General features: G+C 37.5%; 1 protein-coding gene across 7 annotated transcripts in view; it reads left to right on the top strand.

Annotated features, from left to right (window-relative positions):
* Positions 1–331: 331 nt before the first annotated feature.
* Positions 332–21,380, top strand: part of SNCA (synuclein alpha) — a 109,808-nt gene continuing 88,759 nt past the window's right edge. Inside the window, exons 1-5 of one of the 7 annotated variants that reach the window (XM_017958851.3) lie at positions 1,608–1,717; positions 1,890–1,934; positions 2,986–3,131; positions 10,534–10,575; positions 16,003–16,145. In XM_017958851.3, coding sequence (XP_017814340.1) covers positions 3,011–3,131; positions 10,534–10,575; positions 16,003–16,145 — 306 coding nt within the window. In that variant the 5' untranslated portion in view covers positions 1,608–1,717; positions 1,890–1,934; positions 2,986–3,010. Of the gene's footprint in view, positions 460–535; positions 559–1,476; positions 1,935–2,985; positions 3,132–10,533; positions 10,576–16,002; positions 16,146–18,336; positions 18,340–21,380 lie in introns of those variants that run through there. The other 6 variants (XM_017958857.3, XM_017958853.3, XM_017958854.2 and 3 more) reach the window with 6 other exon arrangements.

The raw sequence follows: 21,380 nt of genomic DNA, 5'->3' as shown, positions 1-21,380 counted from the left end.
GGGCAGACCAATAGTTCAAGGAAGAGTTTAAGTAATAAAAATTTGTAATCTTACTTTCATGTTTTTCTATTTTCCACTGAACACATAGGCATTATCTTCTATATGTCTTTCATGTATAATCATTTGTTTCCTATTCCTTGTGGTTTTAAAGTTATTTTGTATGTTTACATTTGATTTTACTCAAATTTCAGAATCCAAATGAGTGCAAGAATCAGACAAAGCATTAGCTACAAATATAAAAACAATTTTTAAAAAACACAGCAAAAACGAGCTGTTGTACCCCCCCCCCCGCCGGCCCCCACCCGTGCTTAACTAATCTTCTCAATCCAGGCACAGAAAGCAAAGGCTTTCTGCTAGTGGGAGGAGCTTCCTTCTCCATTCTGGTGTGATCCAGGAATAGCTGTCTTCCAGTTCTGAAAGAGGTGAAAATGCGTTAAGCGATGCAAAAATTGTCTTGAGGTTCGCGTGTGTACGTCTGTGTGTCTGTGCATGTGGTGGGTCGGGGGAGAGAAAAGGGGATGTCAATTCTGAGGGCAACGAGAATTAGAAGTCAGAAAGGTGAGTGGCGTGTAGCATCTCCCTTTCAGAAGGGGCTGAAAAAGAAATTGGATATGATGGTCTGGTAGGGTAAATCACGCTGGATTTGTCTACCAGACCATGCACATAGGTCTGCAAAGTAAGTCTCATTTCTAGAGCGAAAAGCCTTAGGACCGCTTGTTTTAGACGGCTGGGGAATATTTATTCCTCGTTCCGCTGATGGGAAAATCAGCGTCTGGCAGGCGCTGATTGGTGGAAAGGAAAATGGTGATAGTGGGGTGGGAAGAGGATTTGCTGAGCCTCCTCCTGCCTCCTCAACCTGTAACTCTTCCTTAGTAGTCTCCGATTCACCCGCGGGACCCTTTCGAGCTCGACCTGGATTAAGAGCAAACGAAAATCTTGAGGATATTTGAACTAAAGCGACCCTTAACGTAGCCTGTGGCCGTAATTAAATGTCAGCGATGCGAGGGCAAAGTGCTCTCGGCGGTGCGGTGTGAGCCACCTCCCTGCGCTGCCTATCTCCTCCAGCAGCTCCCCAAAGGATGGGCTCTGCTCTGGGTGGTCGACCCTCAGGCCCTTGGCTTTCCCAGGTCGACTCTGACGAGGGGTAGGGGGTGGTCCCAGGGAGGACCCCGAGGAAAGGCGGGGACAGGAAGGGAGGGGAATGGGAAAGAGGGAGAGGCGTCAGCCCAAGCCCAACCGCTCCCAATCGCCACAAGAGTGCCCGTGACCCTGAACTTGAGGTGAGGCGCAAAAGCGCCCCTACTTTCCCGCCTTGCGCGGCCAGGCAGGCGGCTGGAATTGGTGGTTCACGCTGCGCCCCCTGCCCCATCCCCATCCGAGATAGGGAACGAAGAGCACGCTGCAGGGAAACCAGCGAGCGCTGGGAGAGGGGCGGGGAGAGGCGCTGACAAATCAGCGGTGGGGGCGGAGAGCCGAGGAGAAGGAGAAGGAGGAGGACGAGGAGGAGGAGGACGGCGACGACCAGAAGGGGCCCGAGAGAGGGGGCGAGCGACCGAGCGCCGCGACGCGGGAGTGAGGTGCTTGCGGGCTGCAGCGCAGACCCCGGCCCGGCCCCTCCGAGAGCGTCCTGAGCGCTCCCTCACGCCTTCCCTTCAAACCTTCTGCCTTTTTCTCCATCCTCGTGAGCGGAGAACTGGGAGTGGCCATTCGACGACAGGTTAGCGGGTTTGCCTCCCACGCCCCCAGCCTCCCGTCGCCGGCTCACAGCGGCCTCCTCTGGGGACCGTCCCCCTCCCGGTGCCGCCTCCGCCCTTCCTGTGCGCTCCTTTTCCTCCTTCTTCCCTATTAAATATTATTTGGGAATTGTTTAATTTTTTTTTTTTAAAAAGAGAGGTGGGGAGGAATCGGAGTTGTGGAGAAGCAGAGGGACACAGGTAAGTACCTGTGGATCTAAACGGGCGTCTTTGGAAATCCTGGAGAAAGCCGGGTGGGAGAGGAATGGTCGTGGGCACCAGGAGGGGGTGGTGCTGCGGTGAGGACCTGCTGTGTCAGGTCTCTGGGAGGTGAGTACTTGTCCCTTTGGGGAGCCTAAGGAAAGAGACTTGACCTGGCTTTCGTCCTGTCAAGGGCTTCTCCCCAAGGGCTGAGAGATTAGGATGCGTCTCCGGGATCCGCTTTTCCCCGGGAAACGCGAGGATGCTCCCTGGAGCGTGAGCATCCAACTTTTATTTCTCTCTTACCTGAAATCCGTCTGCCCGCTCTCTTGGTTTTTCTCTGTAAAGTAAGCAAGCTGCGTTTGGCAAATAATGAAATGGAAGTGCAGGGAGGCCAAGTCAACAGGTGGTAAAGGGTTAACAAGTGCTGGCGCGGGGTCCGCTAGGGTGGATGCTGAGAACGCCCCCTCGGGTGGCTGGCGCAGGGTTAGAGACGGCCCGCGAGTGTGAGCGCCGCCTGCTCAGGGTAGATAGCTGAGGGCGGGGGTGGATGCTCGGATGTATTAGAACCAGCACCCTTGGGCTCGCTGTTTGCCTGAGGTTGAACCACACCCAGAGTGAGTAGTTAGTTCTCTTGCCTACGCCTCTCCACCATCAACCTGTTAGCCTTCTTCTGGGATTCATGTTAAGGATGCCCCTGACCCTAAGCCTCCAGCTTCCATGCTTCTAACTCACACTGTTACCCTTTAGACCCCGGGAAGTTAAAACAGGAGTGACTCTTTTCATGCAACTCCACTTCTGAAATGCAGTATTAACAACTCAGAGGATTCATCCTAATCCATGGTTAGGTGGCTAGACTTTTACTAGCCAAGATGGATGGGAGATGCTAAATTTTTAATGCCAGAGCTAAAAATGTCTGCTTTGTCCAATGGTTAAATGAGTGTACACTTAAAAGAGTCTCACACTTTGGAGGGTTTCTCATGATTTTTCAGTGTTTTTTGTTTATTTCCCCCCAAAAGTTCTCATTCAAAGTGTATTTTATGTTCTCCAGTGTGGTGTAAAGGAATTCATTAGCCATGGATGTATTCATGAAAGGACTTTCAAAGGCCAAGGAGGGAGTTGTGGCTGCTGCTGAGAAAACCAAACAGGGTGTGGCAGAAGCAGCAGGAAAGACAAAAGAGGGTGTTCTCTATGTAGGTAGGTAAACCCCAAATGTCACTTTGGTGTTGGTTCATGACTGATGGGTTAGGATAATCAATACTCTAAATGCTGGTAGTTCTCTCTCTTGATCCATTTTTGCATCATTGCTTGTCAAAAGGGTGGACTGAGTCAGAAGTATATGTAGGTAGGTGAATGTGAATGTGTGTATTTGAGCTAATAGTAAAAAATGCGGCTGTTTCCTTTTCGATATTTTTAATTTTGCCCTAACATTTAGGACTTTTGAAAAATGAATGCTTCTGTGCCTACATAATTACATTTCAGAGAACAGTTTTAAAAATACATTGTCTTTTTAAAAAATCAAGAATATTCTTAAGAATCAAAATCATTGCTGGGTCTGTGATTTCTTTTACCATCATGAATAATGTTTGTCAATTTTAACCCATTCTGATTTTAAAAATATGACTTTGATATGCCCCTGTGCTGTGCATAAAGAGACCTATTTGTGGCCCTAAAATGGAAACAACAGATTAGTCTTTGGTAGAGTTACTTCATGTGATCGTTTGGTCTCTGTGAACACTGAGGACAGAGAAAAGTGCTTGAGGGCTGCTACTGACCTCTCAGAAACATTTATACAGTTCATCCATCAAATGACAAACATACTGAAAGAATAAAGAAATTGATGCTTATTACCTACTTGTTCCTAAAGTTCCACCTTGGGGTATACAGCCAAGCTCTGACTCTCTTTTCTGTATCTTGAATTGTGTTCAATTGCATGTTATTTTACAAACCACTTTGAATTCTTTGGAAAAGAATAGACACACACGCTCTCATCCACAGGCATAGACACAGACACACACACACACTCAACATAGACACATTGCCCATTCTTCCTCTCTTCTTTCTCCTCTGAGCTTTTTCACATTCTCTGGTGGCAACTATAAGCAGTTAGAGTCACAGGATGAACCGTCAGGTGGAGGATGAGCACATTGAGTTGCCTAGCTGAAACACGTGCTCCGTCTATGTCTGCAAAGCGAAAGAAAGCTACACTATCTCTTTAAGATAGATCAGTGGGGAAAATTTTATATTTGGAATGAGTTATATGAATGCGTCTCATCAAATTTCACAACACATTTTTTTTTTCTGTTTTCTATTTTCAATTTTTAGAGTCAGGGTCTTGCTCTGTCGCCCAGGCTGAACTGCAGTGATGCTATCATAGCTCACTGCAGCCTTGAATTCCTGGGCTCAAGTCATGCTCCCACCTCAGCCTCCTGAGTAGCCAGGATTATAGGCATGTGCCACTGCCTCATTATTTAGACTTTTCTTATGTTGACTTAATCTTCCCACAAATCTTCAGTGAAATTACTTTTTTCTACCTTAAAACATATTTTCAGAAAGTCATTAAAATAGAGTGTTACAAGAGGAAAAAATGTATGAGTTAATTTTAAATATTTTATGAAGTGTGAATTATACCTTTTTATATGGAATTTGGAATACTGAATTAGTGACATGCAGTTTATTCATCTTTCCATTTGTCCTCAGATTTCCAAGTTTTGCAAGTACAAGTTTCTTTGACTTCAGTTACTTTATACCTGTTCATTGAAATCATTTTCAATGTCTCTCATGACATTTAACACATAGCACATTCTATAAATTATTTATTGGTTGCATTCTGAGTTCTAATTGAGAGTTGAACTTATACACATACACAGTATTTAAGATAAAAAATGACCATGCAAAGACACAATAGTGTAATCCAGGGGTTGGCAAAATTTTTTGGTAAGGAATCAGATAGCACATATTTTAAGCCATGAGATCTATGTCTTGGCCAGGTGCCATGGCTCAGGTCTTTAATCCCAGAACTTTGAGAGCTCAAGGCTGGTGGATCACTTGAGCCCAGGGGTTTGAGACCAGCCTGGGCTACACGGTGAAACCCTGTGTCTACAAACAATGCAAAAATTAGCCGGATATGGTAGCATGCACCTGTATTGCCAGCTACCCAGGAGGCTGAGGTGGGAGGATGGCTTGAACCATACAGCTAGCTGCAGAGGTTGCAGTGAGCTGAGATCAAGCCACTGCACTCCAGCCTGGGTGGCAGAATGCGACCCTGTCTTAAAAAAAAAAAAAAAAAGGAAATCTATGTCTCAATTCTGCTGTTGAAGTGTGAAAGTAGTCATAAACAATAGCTAGTGTGGCTGTGTTCCAATAAAACTTCATTTATCAAAACAGGTGGTGGGCTGGAATTGTCTTGTAGGTTGTAGTTTGCTGACTACTGATAGAGTGGAAAGAACATGCACTAATCACACAAACCAAAGTTTTAGTTCGAGGCTACATCACTTATTACCTTTAGGGTCTTGGGGAAGTGTACTTAACATCTCTGAGCATCGCTTCCCTGATTAATAAAAAATATGATTTAGAAAACTGCAATGACCTTCTGGTTTTTGTAAGAATGTCATAATAAACAGGACATATGAATAATTGAGCACACTTTTATATATAGGAATCATGGTTATTATTATCAAATAAAATCTCCAACGGAATAATTACTTTACCAACATATTTTCTATTTATTCTTTTGTCCTTCATTACATAACAAGTTTGAAAGATTGGAGGTGACCAAAGACCATTTTATAATTTCACTATGGCTGAAGATGTTTGGTAGAAGCCTCATAAGAAAAGTAATCTCAATCTCATCAATCTCAAAAGTATGTAAGAATATACTTTTGACAACTACTTTTTAACTCATTGCAGAACTACCTTAATGATCAGTGTTATTTTTGTGGGTCTTTTTCCTTCCATTTTTGTTATCTGTGTACACAAATTTTCAATCAAAGTACTTCAGTTTAATATACAAAAATTTCTTCAAATGACTCAAATTAATTAGACCTAAATTCAAAAGCAGAAAGATTTAATGATATAATGCTAAGTAATATAAATGCAATAAATGCAAGAAAATAATGATCTTGGAGTCTCTTCCAATGCCACTCTGTTCAATCAGCAGCAGGGGCCATCAGTGAAATTGACAGCAAATTCTCAAGTCAAAATGTGCTTCACCTCACTAAGCTGACAAAGTCAACATAGCATGCACAACAGGGATAGCTGGGTTCTTAAAACTCAAAGGTGTTACTTCTGACCTTCTTCTCCACTCTGTGCTCTTTTGAGGTTGGGAAGACAAGATGTGGTTGGTGGGGGACATTTCTGCTCAGGGAAGCCATCAGCTCTGGTGTCCCTACAGCATTTATATCTTGCTAGTCACATAACTACTTGGCACCTATTTTGTAGCTGTATGTTATCAATTACAGATTACTCATAAATTAAAGGCTAACCATCAATTACAGTTTATTGGTAAATAATTATGACCTCAAAGAACAGCTGATTGGTTTGATACATGGTAACCTTATGAGGACTCTCATTTATCTCTTTATTTAAGGTATATACATATCTCTTTGTTTGGGGTTACACTACAAAAATATAAACTATGTTGCATATTTATAAAAAATAATTAATTATAAATTCTAATGGTGTGTTTTAGTAGCATTCTTTTTTTTTTTTTCCCCCTGAGATAGGGTCTCATCTGTCACCTCACTCCAGGCTGGAGTGCAGTGGCGTGATCTCAGCTTACTGTAACCCCCGCCTCCTGGGTTCAAGTGATTCTCCTGACTCAGCCTCCTGAGTAGCTGGGATTACAGGCATGTGCCACCACACCCGGCTAATTTTTGTATTTTTAGTAGAGACAGGCTTTCACCATGTTAGCCAGGATGGTCTCGAACTCCTGACCTCGTGATCCTGCCACCTCAGCCTCCCAAAGTGCTAGGATTACAGGCATGAGCCACCACGCCAGGCCTAGTGGCATTCTTTTTTAAAAATAAATTTAATTGTGTATATTTAGGGTATACAACATGATGTTATGGGATATATTAGACACTAAAAATTACTGTATTGAAGAAAGTTAATATATTCATAATCTCCCATAGTTACCTTTTTTGTTGTTTTTGTGGCAAGGGCAGCTAAAATCCACTTATTTAGCATGAATCTCAAATATAGTACAATTTTATCACCTATAGTCCTCATACATTAGATCTGTACACTTGTTCATCCTATACATCTGCTACTTGCTTGGATCCTCTGGCCTATATCTCCCTCTTTTCTATCTACTTTTCCACCCCTATTAACCCTGTTTTTTACTTAGTGTTTGTACATTTGAATTTTGTTTCAAGCTTCCACATATATGTGAGATGATGTAATATCTTTCTTTCTGTGTTTGGCTTATTTCACTTAGCATAATGTTGTCTGAGTTCATCCATGTTGTAAATGGTAGGATCTTATTCTTTTTAGGGCTGACGGATATTCCATTGTATCTATGTACCACAGTCTTTTTACCTACCTATCTATTAGTAAACACTTTAGTTGTGGCTATTGTGTTTTTCTTTTTTTTTCTTTTTTGGAGATAAGGTCTTGCTGTCACCCAGGCTGCAATGGAGTGGTGTGATTATAGCTCACTGTAACCTCAAACTTCTAGGCTCAAGAGATCCTCCTGCCTCGGCCTCCCAAGTAGCTGGGACTACAGGCATGCATCACCATGCCTGGCTAATTTTTAATATTTTTCGTAGAGATAGCATCTCACTCTGTTGCCCGGACTGGTCTCAAACTCCTAATTCAAATTTAAAATAGAGTATGACAATTCTGTAAAATATAAAAAACATGTCCACTCCATATAGAAAGTAATACAATGAGAAGACAAACACTATTTATATTACTCTTGATAAGTTTTTTACAAAGAAATAAAACACTTTAATTTTTAATGTTTTATAGTTTGCTAAACAAATACTAGTTTTAGTGTTTTTAAAATTCATTATATATTTATAAGTGATCTTCCTGCCTCAGCCTCCCAAAGCACTGGGATTCCAAGCAAGAGCCACTGTGTTGGGCCCTTGGGGTTGCAGATATGCTGAAATCTTTTCTTGTGGATTTACACCCAGAAGAGGGATTGCTGGGTCATATGCTACCCTACTTTCAATTTTTCTTTTATTTTTAGTGAACATGTGATAATTGTATATAACTGTGGGATCCAGAATTATATTTCCATACATGTATACAACGTGTGATAATCAAATCAGGGTAATTAACATATCCATTACCTGGGACATTTACCATTCCTTTGTGGTGGGAACATTAAAAATGAAAAATTCTCTCTTCTAGATTTTTGAACACATGCAATAAACTATCGTTAAGTATATAACCTTACAGTACTACAGAATGCTAGAACTTATTCTTCATATTTGGCTGCAATTTCATATTCCTTAACCAACCTCTCCGTATCCTCCCCTCCCTCTTACCCTTGTCAGCCTCTAATAATCATCATTCTACTCTCTACTTCTATCTTATTGTCTTTGATTCAGAATACATTTCATCATTTAACCAAAGGTCAAATTCTTAGATACTGCTGAGGCAGAGAAGAAAGACCACAGACCAGCTGTTAGACATTTCTTACTACTAGTCATTTTTAAGACAACATGGGGTGCAGGGGGTGAGGATGAGAGATAGAGATTGAGATCTATTCTCTTAAATACCAGCTGTTCTCACTCTGCATAGTTTCAGCACACACAAATTCCAGTTACCACGGTTAGTTAAATAACACCAACCCCTAACAACACAATTCAAATTTCTGTTACCACAGTATACTGAAAGTAATTGCATAAAGTACAAACTTTGCTGCTAACTCTTCAGCCTTCAAATCATTACATAAATAACAGAAACCCATTATAATCAGTGACAAAACCACAGCACTTCTTTCAAAGCTTTTTGGTGATTGTTCGCTTCACATGTGTTATGCAGTTCATACAGACAGCAATGCCCATAGTTGTGTAGCCACTTTGTCTTCCAGTGGTGAGCCCATGTGATGCTTCACAAAAATGCACAATCAAAAGAGGAAATTGACCAGTAAAGGTGAAAGAGCAGCAAAGAAAGGAAGCGAAACATGCTGGAAGTAAAATTTGAACCAAACATAAGTTGATTTATATAAGAAGTAGCCACCCCTGAGGATGTTGTCACTGCTGCAATTCAGGAGACTCTAGATATGCAGTCAGAGGAATGTATTGAAGGTGGAGGTATCCATATAAATGGGGAAAGAGGTTGTGATAAAGAGTGAAGGTGTCCCAGAGGAAGTGATGCTGAAAAATGCACCTTATGTTAAGTACACTCTCAGTATATCATGACATTAAAGTGCAAATGGTAACATTTTGTAAACTGATCCAAACTTAAAAAGGAGTATGACAATTCTGTAAAACATAAAAATCATGCCTATTCCATAAATTATCTACAGTGTGAATTACACTGAAAAATCCAACATTAGAGACGATATGAATAAAATTTTTAACAAGCATAATTTTAATAATACACATAATAATTATTTGTATACAAGTTTAGTAATGGTCCAGGTTTGGAAGAAATTCTGATCCTGTGTAGAAACCCTAGTTTGAATGTGCTTATAGCCTATTATTACATGTGTAATGTTAGACAAATTGCTTAACTCGGATTTTTAATTTCATCAGATATTTTAAATGGGCATAATATAACTACATTCAATGGATGTTGTGAAGATTAAATAAGATATATGTAAAGTGTTTTTTACATAATGGGTGTTCAGCACGTGTTAAAGCCTACTCTCCATCCCTCTTTGCTTTTGTTTCATGAGTTGACTCATTTGTCTCTAGTGCTGTATTTTTAAAGCTTCTGGCCGGGCAGAGTGGCTCAAGTCTGTAATCACAGCACTTTGGGAGGCCAAAGCGGGCAGATCACGAGGTCAGGAGATCGAGACCATCCTGGCTAACATGGTGAAACCCCCGTCTCTACTAAAAATATAAAAAATTAGCTGGGCGTGGTGGTGGGCGCCTGTAGTCCCAGCTACTCGGGAGGCTGAGGCAGGAGAATGGCGTGAACCCAGGAGGCGGAGCTTGAAGTGAGCCGAGATCTGGCCACTGCGCTCCAGCCTGGGCGACAGCGCGAGACTCCGTCTTAAAAAAAAAAAAAAAAAAAAAGAGAGAGAGAGGGAGAGAAAAGAAAAAAGCTTCTACAGCTCTGATTTCAAAATTATCTTCTCACCAAGCCCCAGTGTAATCTCATTATTTTTTCTCCTCTGTAAGTTCGTATGTGATGTGGGAACAAAGGGGATAAAGTTATTATTTTGTGCTAAAATCTTAATTGGAGATGACCTCCTGTTAGCTTGGCTTTCTTCTATTTATTGTGGTGGTTACTGGAGTTCCTTCTTTTAGTTTTAGGATATATATATACACACACATATATATATATTTTTTCCCCTGAAGATGTAATAATCTATAGACTTCTGAAGACTGAGTTTTTAAATTAGTTGTATTGAAAACTAGCTAATCAGCAATTTAAGGCTAGTTTGAGACTTATGTCTTGAATGTGTTCGTTTTTGTAGGCTCCAAAACCAAGGAGGGAGTGGTGCACGGTGTGGCAACAGGTAAGTTCCACTGGGCTTAGATCCAAAGACGATAAAATATCTAGTGATTAGTGTGGCCCAGTATTCAGCATTCCGAATGACACTATAAAACAATCGCTGAGCATTCTAAGAGCATATCAGTCTTATTCAAACTGAATTATTTATAAAGTATTTTTAAATAGGTAAATATCGATTATAAATAAATAAAAAATATAGTTACTTGCCAAGAATGATGGCTTTGAATTGATAAGCTATGTTTAATTTATAGTAATTGGGCATTCAGATATTCTGACCAAAAATGTATTGACAAACTGCTGACAAAAATACAATGTGAAATAGCCATTATTTTTTTAAAAAATAGAGTAAAATTTCTGTTGATTACGATAAAATATTTTGACCTTAAGTTATATTGATTATAATATTTCTTTGATAATTCAGAGTACGTTTCAGGAAACACCCTTGGACAGTCAGTAAATTGTTTATTGTATTTATATTTGTATTGTTATGGTATAGCTATTTGTACTGATATTATTGTGCAATTATCATATTTCTGATTATATAATTCATTTGGCCTAAATTTACCAAGAATTTGAATAAGTCAATTAGGTCTACAATCAAGAAATATCAAAAACGATGAAAATGATGATAATCATCATCAGATGATGAGGAAGATGAGGATGAGAGTGCCAGAAATAGAAAAATCAAAGGGGAACCAAAATTTAACAAATTAAAAGCCCACAGACTTGCTGTAATTAAGTTTCCTGTTGTAAGTACTCCACGTTTCCTGGCAGGTGTGGTGAAACAAAAGATATAATCAGAAATATAATTTATATGATCAGAAAGCATTAAACACAATAATGCCTATAAAAACAAAATGTTCCTATCAAGGACTTCTAAAATGGAAACGAAAAAAATGATATGGGAATCTTAATACAGTGCTTGTGGTTAGGACTAAAAACACAGGAGTCAGTTCTTGGTTCAACTTGCTGCTTACTCCTTACCAGCTGTGTGGTGTTTTTGCAAGAGTCTTCACCTGTATATGATTTAGCTTCCTCATCTATAAAATAATTCAGTGAATTAGTGTACACAAAGCATCTGGAAAACAAAAAGCAAACAATATATATATTTATAAGTGTACTTCTTGCTTTATAGTGAACTTTCTTGTGCAAAATTTTTACAACTAGCGGAGAAAAAAATTTTTTAAATGAATATTTTTGATTTAAAAATGGGAGTGTAAAAATAAAGCAGACTCCTTTGAAACTAGTTCTGTTAGAAGTTAATTATGCACCTTTAATGGGCTCTGTTGCAATTCAACGGAGAACTAGATAAGTAAATGGACTATGTTGCCTTCTAGGGACCTCCTATAAATATGATATTGTGAAGCATTATTATAATAATAACTAGATAGCAGACAGGTGGAGACTCTACTATCTGAAGAGGGTCAATCTAGATGAATGGTGTTCCATCTAGTAGTTGAGGAAGAACCCATGAGGTTTAGAAAGCAGACAAGCCATGTGCCAAGTTTTGGAGTCAGTGGTAAAAATTTTAAAAACCCAACTACTACTGTCACCTAATCTAATGGAGACTGGAGATGGACTGCATTTTTTTAGTCTTCTCCAGAATGCCAAAATGTAAACACATCTGTCTCTCTCTCTTTCTCTCTCTCTCTCTCTCTGTGTGTGTGTGTGTGTGTGTGTGTGTGTGAGAGAGAGAGAGAGAGAGACTGAAGTTTGTACAATTAAACAACATTTTATAAAATGTTTTCTGAAGGACAGTGGCCCACGATCCTAAGTTTTCAACATTGTACTATGTTGGGAGATTCTGCATACTTTATTTTCTCTTTGGTATATTAAGGAATCTGAGATGTCCTACAGTAAAGAAATTTGCATTATATAGTTAAAATCAAGGTTATTCAAACTTTTTGATTATTGAAACCTTTCTCCATTAGTTACTAGGGTTGAATGAAACTAGTGTTCTACAGAAAACTATGGGAAATGTTGCTAAGCAGTAACGACATGGAGATTTCAGCATGGGCAATATTTACAGCCATTACACCCATGAACCACCCTGGCAGTAGTGAAGTACCAAAAATACTGTCATAACTAGTATGGCTATGAGAAACACATTGGGATAAATCAGCTGCTATCATAATCATTCCTCTCCCACATCAGATAAATGAATTAATTTTTTGAATAGGGTTATTTAATATAAAGTTCTTAAGTCTAATTATGAGAAGAAATGAGACAATTACTTCAGTGGTTAAAGAGAGAATAATTTGCATATTTTACCTGATGTAAAATGTTTGCTATGGGTACATATTAAGTGCTAACTAATTGTTAATTGTTCTTGTTACAAGTCTTAATGCAGGGAAACAAGAAACTATTACATAGTACCTAATATTAACTTCTAATATTAAATAAACAATTTCCCCCAAATTCATCCCATTAGATTTCTTTTCAAGGGGGCGGGGGAGAAATATAGACTTCAGTAAACTTGGGCTGGGAGCTTTCTACCTACAAAGTTCAAGGAAAACAAATTATCCTAGTTAGATAATATCAATGAAAAATCCACCAACTTAAATCCTGGCTCTTTGATCTCGGGAAATTATTTCAGTTATCAACTTAATGCATCATATATGAAAATGTATTTAATTAAACTTACTGAATGATATGTTTTTAAGGTACTTTAAAAATAAACTATGATATAAAGTTACTTATTTTTCATGCAAGTGTAGTATAAAGAAATTTCTGACACTGGAGATTTTCTGAAGGTTTTGATTCTTGTAAATTTATTACATCATAATGAACAAAACTAATTTTCAACATGTTATGATCTAAATTTCCTTAATAAATTGTTTTAAATTTATTTTCTTTAAATCTATCATTTGTATAACAATTCAAAACTAGATATTCTTAATTTATAATTTTGTTTAATGTCAAAGATTAGATTTTGCTATATCTATTCTAAAAGTTGGTATCACATTTCCTTTTTGGATTTTTATTTTTAACTTAGTTAAAGTCAAATATAAACCTATTACTTATATTAATGCAGACATTAGAGAGAGATACTAAATTCATTTTAGTATATTCTAAATTATTTATCTACTATAAAATAATATAAAGAAAAATAAAGTAGAATCCCTGATTTCAAAAAACTCAGTTGCTGAAAAACAGATACCATTTGCTAGACTCAAAATGTACTAATATGAGTATGTCTCTTTTCCTTTTGTTTTGTCACCGTTCGTTTGGAATGTCAGTGAGTAGAGAAATAGTGTGGAAGGCCCTCGGGGGAAAAATAGAGGTTCAAGGTCAGCAGAGACCCTACTAGAGAAACCAGTTCTACAGAAATGTTTTTAAATGTGTCGATGATTGCTACCTGTATACTCTGTTATTTTGTCATGTAACCATTTTATTTATTATTATAATAATAAAAGAGTGAAATTATAATAATGTGCAGAGTACATTTTACTGTGCAGTGTATTGCACTAAAACTAGATTAAAATTTATACATCTATAAAAGGTTATCTAGATATTATAAAATTTATGGCTGGATCTGTAAAAAATTCAAAACCTATTTTTAATCTTGCTTCGAGATTTTATAACAAGAAAATGTTCATTTGAAGCAAAATTTTCAATTCTCGTCCTTGAAAACGAAAAAAATGACAACTTGAAACACATAATTGACTATTTTTAAAGGATCAACATTTCAGAAATGTTTTAAAACATAAAATTTTCAGTACAGCTTTTCACTGGCATTTAAATCGAACTTTGAATTGTAAATAGCTCTTACTCTTAAGGAGACATCAGCCATATCCTTAGAAATGGCACGGAGTCGGTAGGTAGTTGTACAAAATTCTAGCCTAAAAGACAAGTAGGGAGCAACAATACTGTGGACCCTTTCTGGTCTTGGGCTGTGTGGCTATGTCAGGCTTCCCCACATTGCCTGAACTAAGGAGAAAGCCTCTTGTCCTTACAGGCCCCTTAGCTTCTGTGACCTACATAGTCTATTTGAAAATGAATTGCTTTGTCCACACCATTTAACTATTGGCTTCTTCAACTGGTGAGATGAAGCCTATACAATAATCATGTGACTAGCACGAAAGAGCTGACATGGTGTAACTCCTCTCAGACTGAGGCTTATCTGGGGAGTACAAATCATATCAAGAAAATGTGCCTTCATTTCCTTAGATGAGTGTCCCCATCCTCCACTCTCCTCCACTGTTCTCCTCTCTGCTTCTATGATACCAACTTTTTTTTTTTTCTTTAGATTCTACATGAGTGAGATTATGTTGTGTTTGCCTTTCTGTTTCTGGCTTATTTCACTGAACAAGAAAATTTTTGACATGAAATTAAATTTCTGCCTATAAACTCAATTCAAACTATTTACACTGTCTTCTCAAAAATGTTAACTTATTGTGATAAACCTACTGAATGACCGTATCACATTTTGTTTTGTGAAAACGAATTTTAAGGGTGCTCAATAGCCTCTTCATTTTCATACTGTCCAGCTCCTTTGCTCCTATTAAAATTACTGCAAGTTAGCTTTTAAGAACCCTATGTTTCACTACCTGAAGTTCTATAAAAAGATCCAAGTTCCTTCACAACCATTTCTTATGCTGTCATTCATACATATGTGATAATACCGTGTCTGAACACACAGATAAGAAGTATGGGCTGGGTGCGGTGGGTCATGCCTGTAGTCCCAGCACTTTGGGAGGCCGAGGCAGGTGAACCACCTGAGGTTAGGAGTTCGAGACCAGCCTGGCCAACATGGTGAAACCCTGTTTCTACTAAAAATACAAAAAAAATTAGCCAGGCATGGTTATGGGCACCTGTAATCCCAGCTACTCAGGAGACTGCGGCAGGAGAATAGCTTGAACTCAGGAGGCGGGGATTGCAGTGAGCTGAGATTGTGCCATTGCACTCCAGCCTGGGCAACAAGAGTGAAATTCTATCTCAAATGAATGAATGAATGAATGAATGAATGAATGAATAAATAAATAAATAAAATAAATACAAGTATGTATTGTGTTGTTTAGAATGTGTGGTGGAAATAAACTTGCTGAGTGAGCTCAAAGGATTGGCACTGAATTGAAATAAAGAAATACTCATGTTGAGTCTGGTTCAACTATAACTGCACCTGCAAGAATTGCTTTCCTTAGTATAAAACAAATCCAAATCACTCATGGCTTTACATTCCTGATCATTAAACTTGAAGCACTTTTTAATACTGCATGACTTTAACAAAAATATCTTAGCCGAGATTCAATGTTTGGTTGAGCCACACTCACTTGGACACCTTGGTTGCTTGTTTCTTCTGACCCCTCAGTTGTCTATGGCATGTGTAGATACAGGTGTATAGAAGTCGATGGCTAGTGGAAGTGGAATGATTTTAAGTCACTGTTATTCCACCACCCTTTAATCTGTTGTTGCTCTTGATTTGTACCAGTGGCTGAGAAGACCAAAGAGCAAGTGACAAATGTTGGAGGAGCGGTGGTGACGGGTGTGACAGCAGTAGCCCAGAAGACAGTGGAGGGAGCAGGGAGCATTGCAGCAGCCACTGGCTTCGTCAAAAAGGACCAGTTGGGCAAGGTACGGTGTGTACACTTTGTGCCACATTTATAAGCTGGTGAGATTATGGTTCATTTTCATGTGAGGCCTGGAGGCAGGAGCAGGACACTTACTGTGAGGAACAGCTACCTGACCCTCCCCTTGTGAAAATGTGCTACCTTTATATTGGTCTTGCTTGTTTCAGGCATTAACCCAGATAAATGCCATGCAAATTTTATAATTATCATGATTGTTTCAATTTCTAGAAGAAAGTTAATGAAATAAAAAATGTAGTAAAATGTCAAAGGAACAGTGACATTTCAAAAAGAATGAGGGCTTTCATGTTAACTATAAGTCTTGGAATTTCTCTTCCTTGGAATAACAAATCTCTTTGTGCCTAATTTCTTAATTTCCAAAATAAAATTCTTTTACTTGATTTCTTTATAGTGACATCATCTCTTATTCAATGGCATATTTGCATATTACATAACAGTTCATTGCCAAATACATGTTTGTGGGAACTAAGAGGTTTAAAATATATACCAACCAGAGATCATAGTTTTGAGGTAGATTTTAAAATTCTGAGAAGAATTTTGACTGAATTTTTTTGACAAACATGGGGCACAAATAAGATTATACCAAAGATACTATAACTTTCATTTTAAATATGAAACTAATACAGTATGAGGTGTCAACAATGATGAAATTTTACAAATGTCACCACTACAACAGCAAAATGATTTTTGCTTTTTCCCTGTCTCCTTGCTATTTCTTGAATAAATCAAGCATACCCTTGCCCTGACACATTACTGGGGAGGCCTGCCTTAATCTATATAAAATTGGAGCCATTACCTTGATAGCCCATTAAAACACTGATAATAAAAAGGCAGAACAAAAATATCTGTGATATATTTAGATTTACTACATGAAGTTACATGTCTAGTGTCTGGTGCAATGGATGTAATTATGGCAAATCCTGACTGGGCTTCTAGTGAAGTTCTTCAGCTAATGCTTGAATGCATGGTTGGTCATGGCGATACCCCTTTGTACAAAATATGCTTTTCAAATAATCTTATTAGGGATAATAATTATATTAATTCCTGGTTTCCATCTAAAATTATAATTCTATTTATAGCTTTGTAAGATTTCACAAGTTAAGAGGGACCTCAGATTAAAATAGTACACAGGCAATTGACCAGTTTTGTGTCTCAGACCCTTTTCGCAATCTAATAGAAGCTATGGACCCTCTTAGCTTCAGAAAAATGTGTCCTCACATACACACATCAAAGGGCTTAATGGGAAGTCCATTGACAGATCCTCTGTTCAGATCAATCTTCTGATTGTACAGATGAGGAAACTGAAATCAACAGAGGAAGTGGGTAGTGCAAGATTGTACAATCATTTGGAATAGACTGGACACCAATAGTACTTTTCCAGCCACTATATCACTTCCCCAAGCACTTCCTCAAAACTTACTTTCCTTTGGGTCTTTATACATTCAGTTATGGACAACTAGATTTAACTAGAGAATTTTATTGCTTCAGAATATTAAGCAACAGGGAAACATGTACCATCCTTTCTTTATTCACCTGCATTTAAGGCATACAGTATAAATTGCAAATGGAGCATGAAAGTGCTTAATCTTTTACAAAACTGGGTTTGCTTTCCAACCATCTAAAAATACTGCTATTTATTTTAATATTTAAAGCAAAAATCTAAATGATGTAACAAAATTAATCATTTGGAGATATTTCCCTTATAGTATCTTACTGATTTCTAATATGAAAATGAAGTCATAAAACCTAGAAATTGCAGCATAGTTGTGGAAATAAACATTGGACTGAGAGTGAAAATGGCTAGTCTTCATCTCTGCTCATACACCACCTGACTGGATAAGCTTTTGCAGATCTCCTAAAAGTCTTTCTCATATAATGAGGAAGCTCTACTAGAAAATTGTTGAAGTCTAATTTAGCAATAAAGTTCTGAGTTTCTAAAATAATTCAGAGAGTACTCTAATAAACGTCTGCAATTGTGGCCACATCTATGGGATGCTAAAAAATCTGGATGGTTTCAATGAAAGTATTTAATTTATTCATTATGATATTTGAAATAATTTATTTCATTTTTTAAACTCTGATCAAAATGACCCTGGCAACTAGAAATAAGCAAAATCTTTTTGCTTGAAATGCTTATTAATGACCACATTGAGACACTCATTCATCATTCAAGAAAGAATGTTTGCTCACACTGCGCCAGAAACTTGGAGGAAGAGGGATGTGACAATTAGGGATACCAGATGTCTAGCTTGTAGAAGTGGATTAATGGCCGTACTTTAAGATCAGGAACACTGAAAGGGAGTAATGGCACCGGTTTTAACCTTTCGTGCCCTTTGAGGGTATTTGGCCCATCACCCTCTAGTTGATGAGGGGGAAATTTTCCTCTCCCTTCACAAATATGGGGAAATTAAATTACGTAATTCTGAACAACCAATAAATCAAGAGTAAATCAAAGAAGATACCTGTTTTGTGAATTTGATCATAAGAATATAGCTGCCCTTATTAATAATTTCTGAGTATAAGACTAGTTAAAGGACAAATGAGTTATCTTGAATTATAAGAATTTGTTTTACAGAACAATATTAACTCTTGTGTTTAGAATTAGAATTAGAATAGAATTAGAATTAGAATAATAGATCTTTTGATCTATATTTTACTCATGTACACATAAGAAGTTATCAGTCATATAATTCATTTCTTGAAGTTCATACCTTTTATTGGCAGAGTAAAAACAGGTTAAAAGTGCACTGGCAGAAATTTTAAGTGCAAAGCAACAGTGATGTTATATAGAGAAAATTTATATTTCCTACTTCTATTGAGGAAGAAACATCTGCTTGTTCTAAGAATATTGTACAAAGAAAGTGACTTGGATCAGCATTATTCTGTGGTGCTACTATGTGTGCAGTGTGGAGCTAGCCACCAGAACACTTGGTCTATCCCAGCTCCTCAACAGTGTCTTGCATGTGGCTGGTGCTCAAATAAATCCTTGCTGAACTAATGAGCATTTCTTTCATGCCACATGGAATGCTCTAAAAGAGTTGGGTCCTGAAGTTTTTATATTTTTATAATTTTCTGGAGTTTTAGAGAGCAAAAGTCCTAAATAAACTGTGAAGCCACTGCCTGACAAATAATACAGCAGTCAGCTTCATTATCGTATCCCATTTAGACACTGACTTATCTACATGATGATTAGTAGTTTTCATGCAAGAAATAAGCTTGAAATATCTGTTGCCTCAGGTACTGAAAACATCCAGGTTCAGCAATGTTATTTATTGTTGTTCAAAATCAGAATGAAGTTCCTAAACAATGCCATTTTGGAAAAATTGGATCAATAGATTATAAACAGTTTTTTAAAAATCTGGATTCAAATGGATTAACGTGTGTATATTCTGTAATAATCCTGACTTAATTCATAAAAGGATAGCTAGTCAGTTGTGTGGTAGATGAATAAAACAAAAGCAGGATTTAAAATGTCAGATTTGACATCATGAACTATAATATCTAAGCATTCTTGTACTCACTTCCTTTGAACTTACTACAGCTGTCATGTTGGACTTCATGCAAATTTATTTTTAAATGCTTGAGTGTTATGGACCCTCTGATTAAATGATTAATCAGATGATGTATGCTGCCATCAGCTGAATCATTTAATGCTGATTTCACAAACAAGCACAGGTCACAGGCAACCTTTCAGATTTCTTTGAAGAAGCACACACAGGTCATAGGCACAATCTTAAAATAATTTTATAACAAGGTAGTAATAAAAGATGTCAGGACTGGGGAAATATTTTAATTTATAGTACACTTTCCCCTTAAGTGTCTAATAATGATTAATATAATACATTGCCTCAAATAATTAGGAGTTTGATTCTTGTCCTTGTGCTTGACTTCAGAAGATAACCAGATGACTGTTAGGTATATTTAGACCTAAATTAAAAGCTTTGAGGCCCAGTGAATTGCTTGATTTGTATTTGTGTTTGGAGTGGCATATACTATTACTGGCACTATAATCTTAGATTAAAGCATAGTGTGATTATTAAAGAAAAATTTTAGATTGATTTGTTTCTAAAGATATGTAACAGTGACATTTTGCAATGTGGTATGTAAAAGTTGTTATCTTTTTACTCATATGAGAGTCCACTAATGGTACATAAACTGTCCCCACTTAGAAACACAATTACTATGGACTTTCTTTGTATCTGACAAAATTTCACTGGGTTCAAGATGGATGAATAACGAATTATAATGACCCTTAATGCTGTAAGGTTCTAGGTGGGAAAGTAGTCTGTAATTATGTACAAATTTATAAGGAAAACAGGCTTACTGCTATGTTTTCATTAAAAATCATTAACTGAGTGCTTAATACGTGCCAGACACTCAGCTGGGCACCATGAAGAATACAAAACTGAGTAACACATAAGAAATGGGCAGTTCAGGCCGGGAGACTGACATATTTACCCTTGGGAAAAAGGAGCAGCTGTGGTCTCTGAGAACAATATGGTTTGTAACAAGTATACATCCATCATGAAAAAAAGGAGATTTATCTTAGAAATGAGAGAGGTTGATGCTGTCAATAAATATGATACATTAAATTGTGTCTTTGTCAGTAGACTGAAATTACCTCACACATACACGCAGATAGTAGCCGTGATATTTTAGCTGTTTAGATGTAGAGACAAATACTTCCACCCACATCTTAGAATCAGTGGTTAATAGTCTGTAAGCATTACAACCGCACAACATATACATGACTATACATAGAATTTTAATATTCAAAGAGCTGATTGTGATTATAGTTTTGTTTGTCAAAGAAATGTATTATAGGATGAGTGGGATAGAACTGCATCACGGTACACCAACAAATAGGTTTAAATCATTTTCGTGCACTTCCCTTGTTCCTTCATAAATGTTTAACATAGCTTAAAATTCTGTGAACTGCAATGTGAGAGCAACGACCACACTTTTATGAACCCATTTTTACTGTGCATGTGCTAACGTCTGTTGGTAGTATTCCTTCACTTGCAAAGATGGCGTGATAATTTTGCTGGTTTCATTAATGAGATACTATTAAACATAGGATGACTTCAAACTTAGGTGTATTTTAAAATTATTTTTAATTGTATATGTTTTAAGTTGTACAGCATGATGTTTTGAGATACTTATCTTTATATATATATACACACATACATATATATACACATATGTTTATAAAAGTGATATA

Source organism: Papio anubis, chromosome 3 (genome assembly GCF_008728515.1).
Source record: "Papio anubis isolate 15944 chromosome 3, Panubis1.0, whole genome shotgun sequence".
NCBI lineage: Eukaryota > Metazoa > Chordata > Mammalia > Primates > Cercopithecidae > Papio > Papio anubis.
The sequence above is the reverse complement of the archived record's forward strand: the minus strand, read 5'-3'. Positions and strand labels throughout refer to the sequence as shown.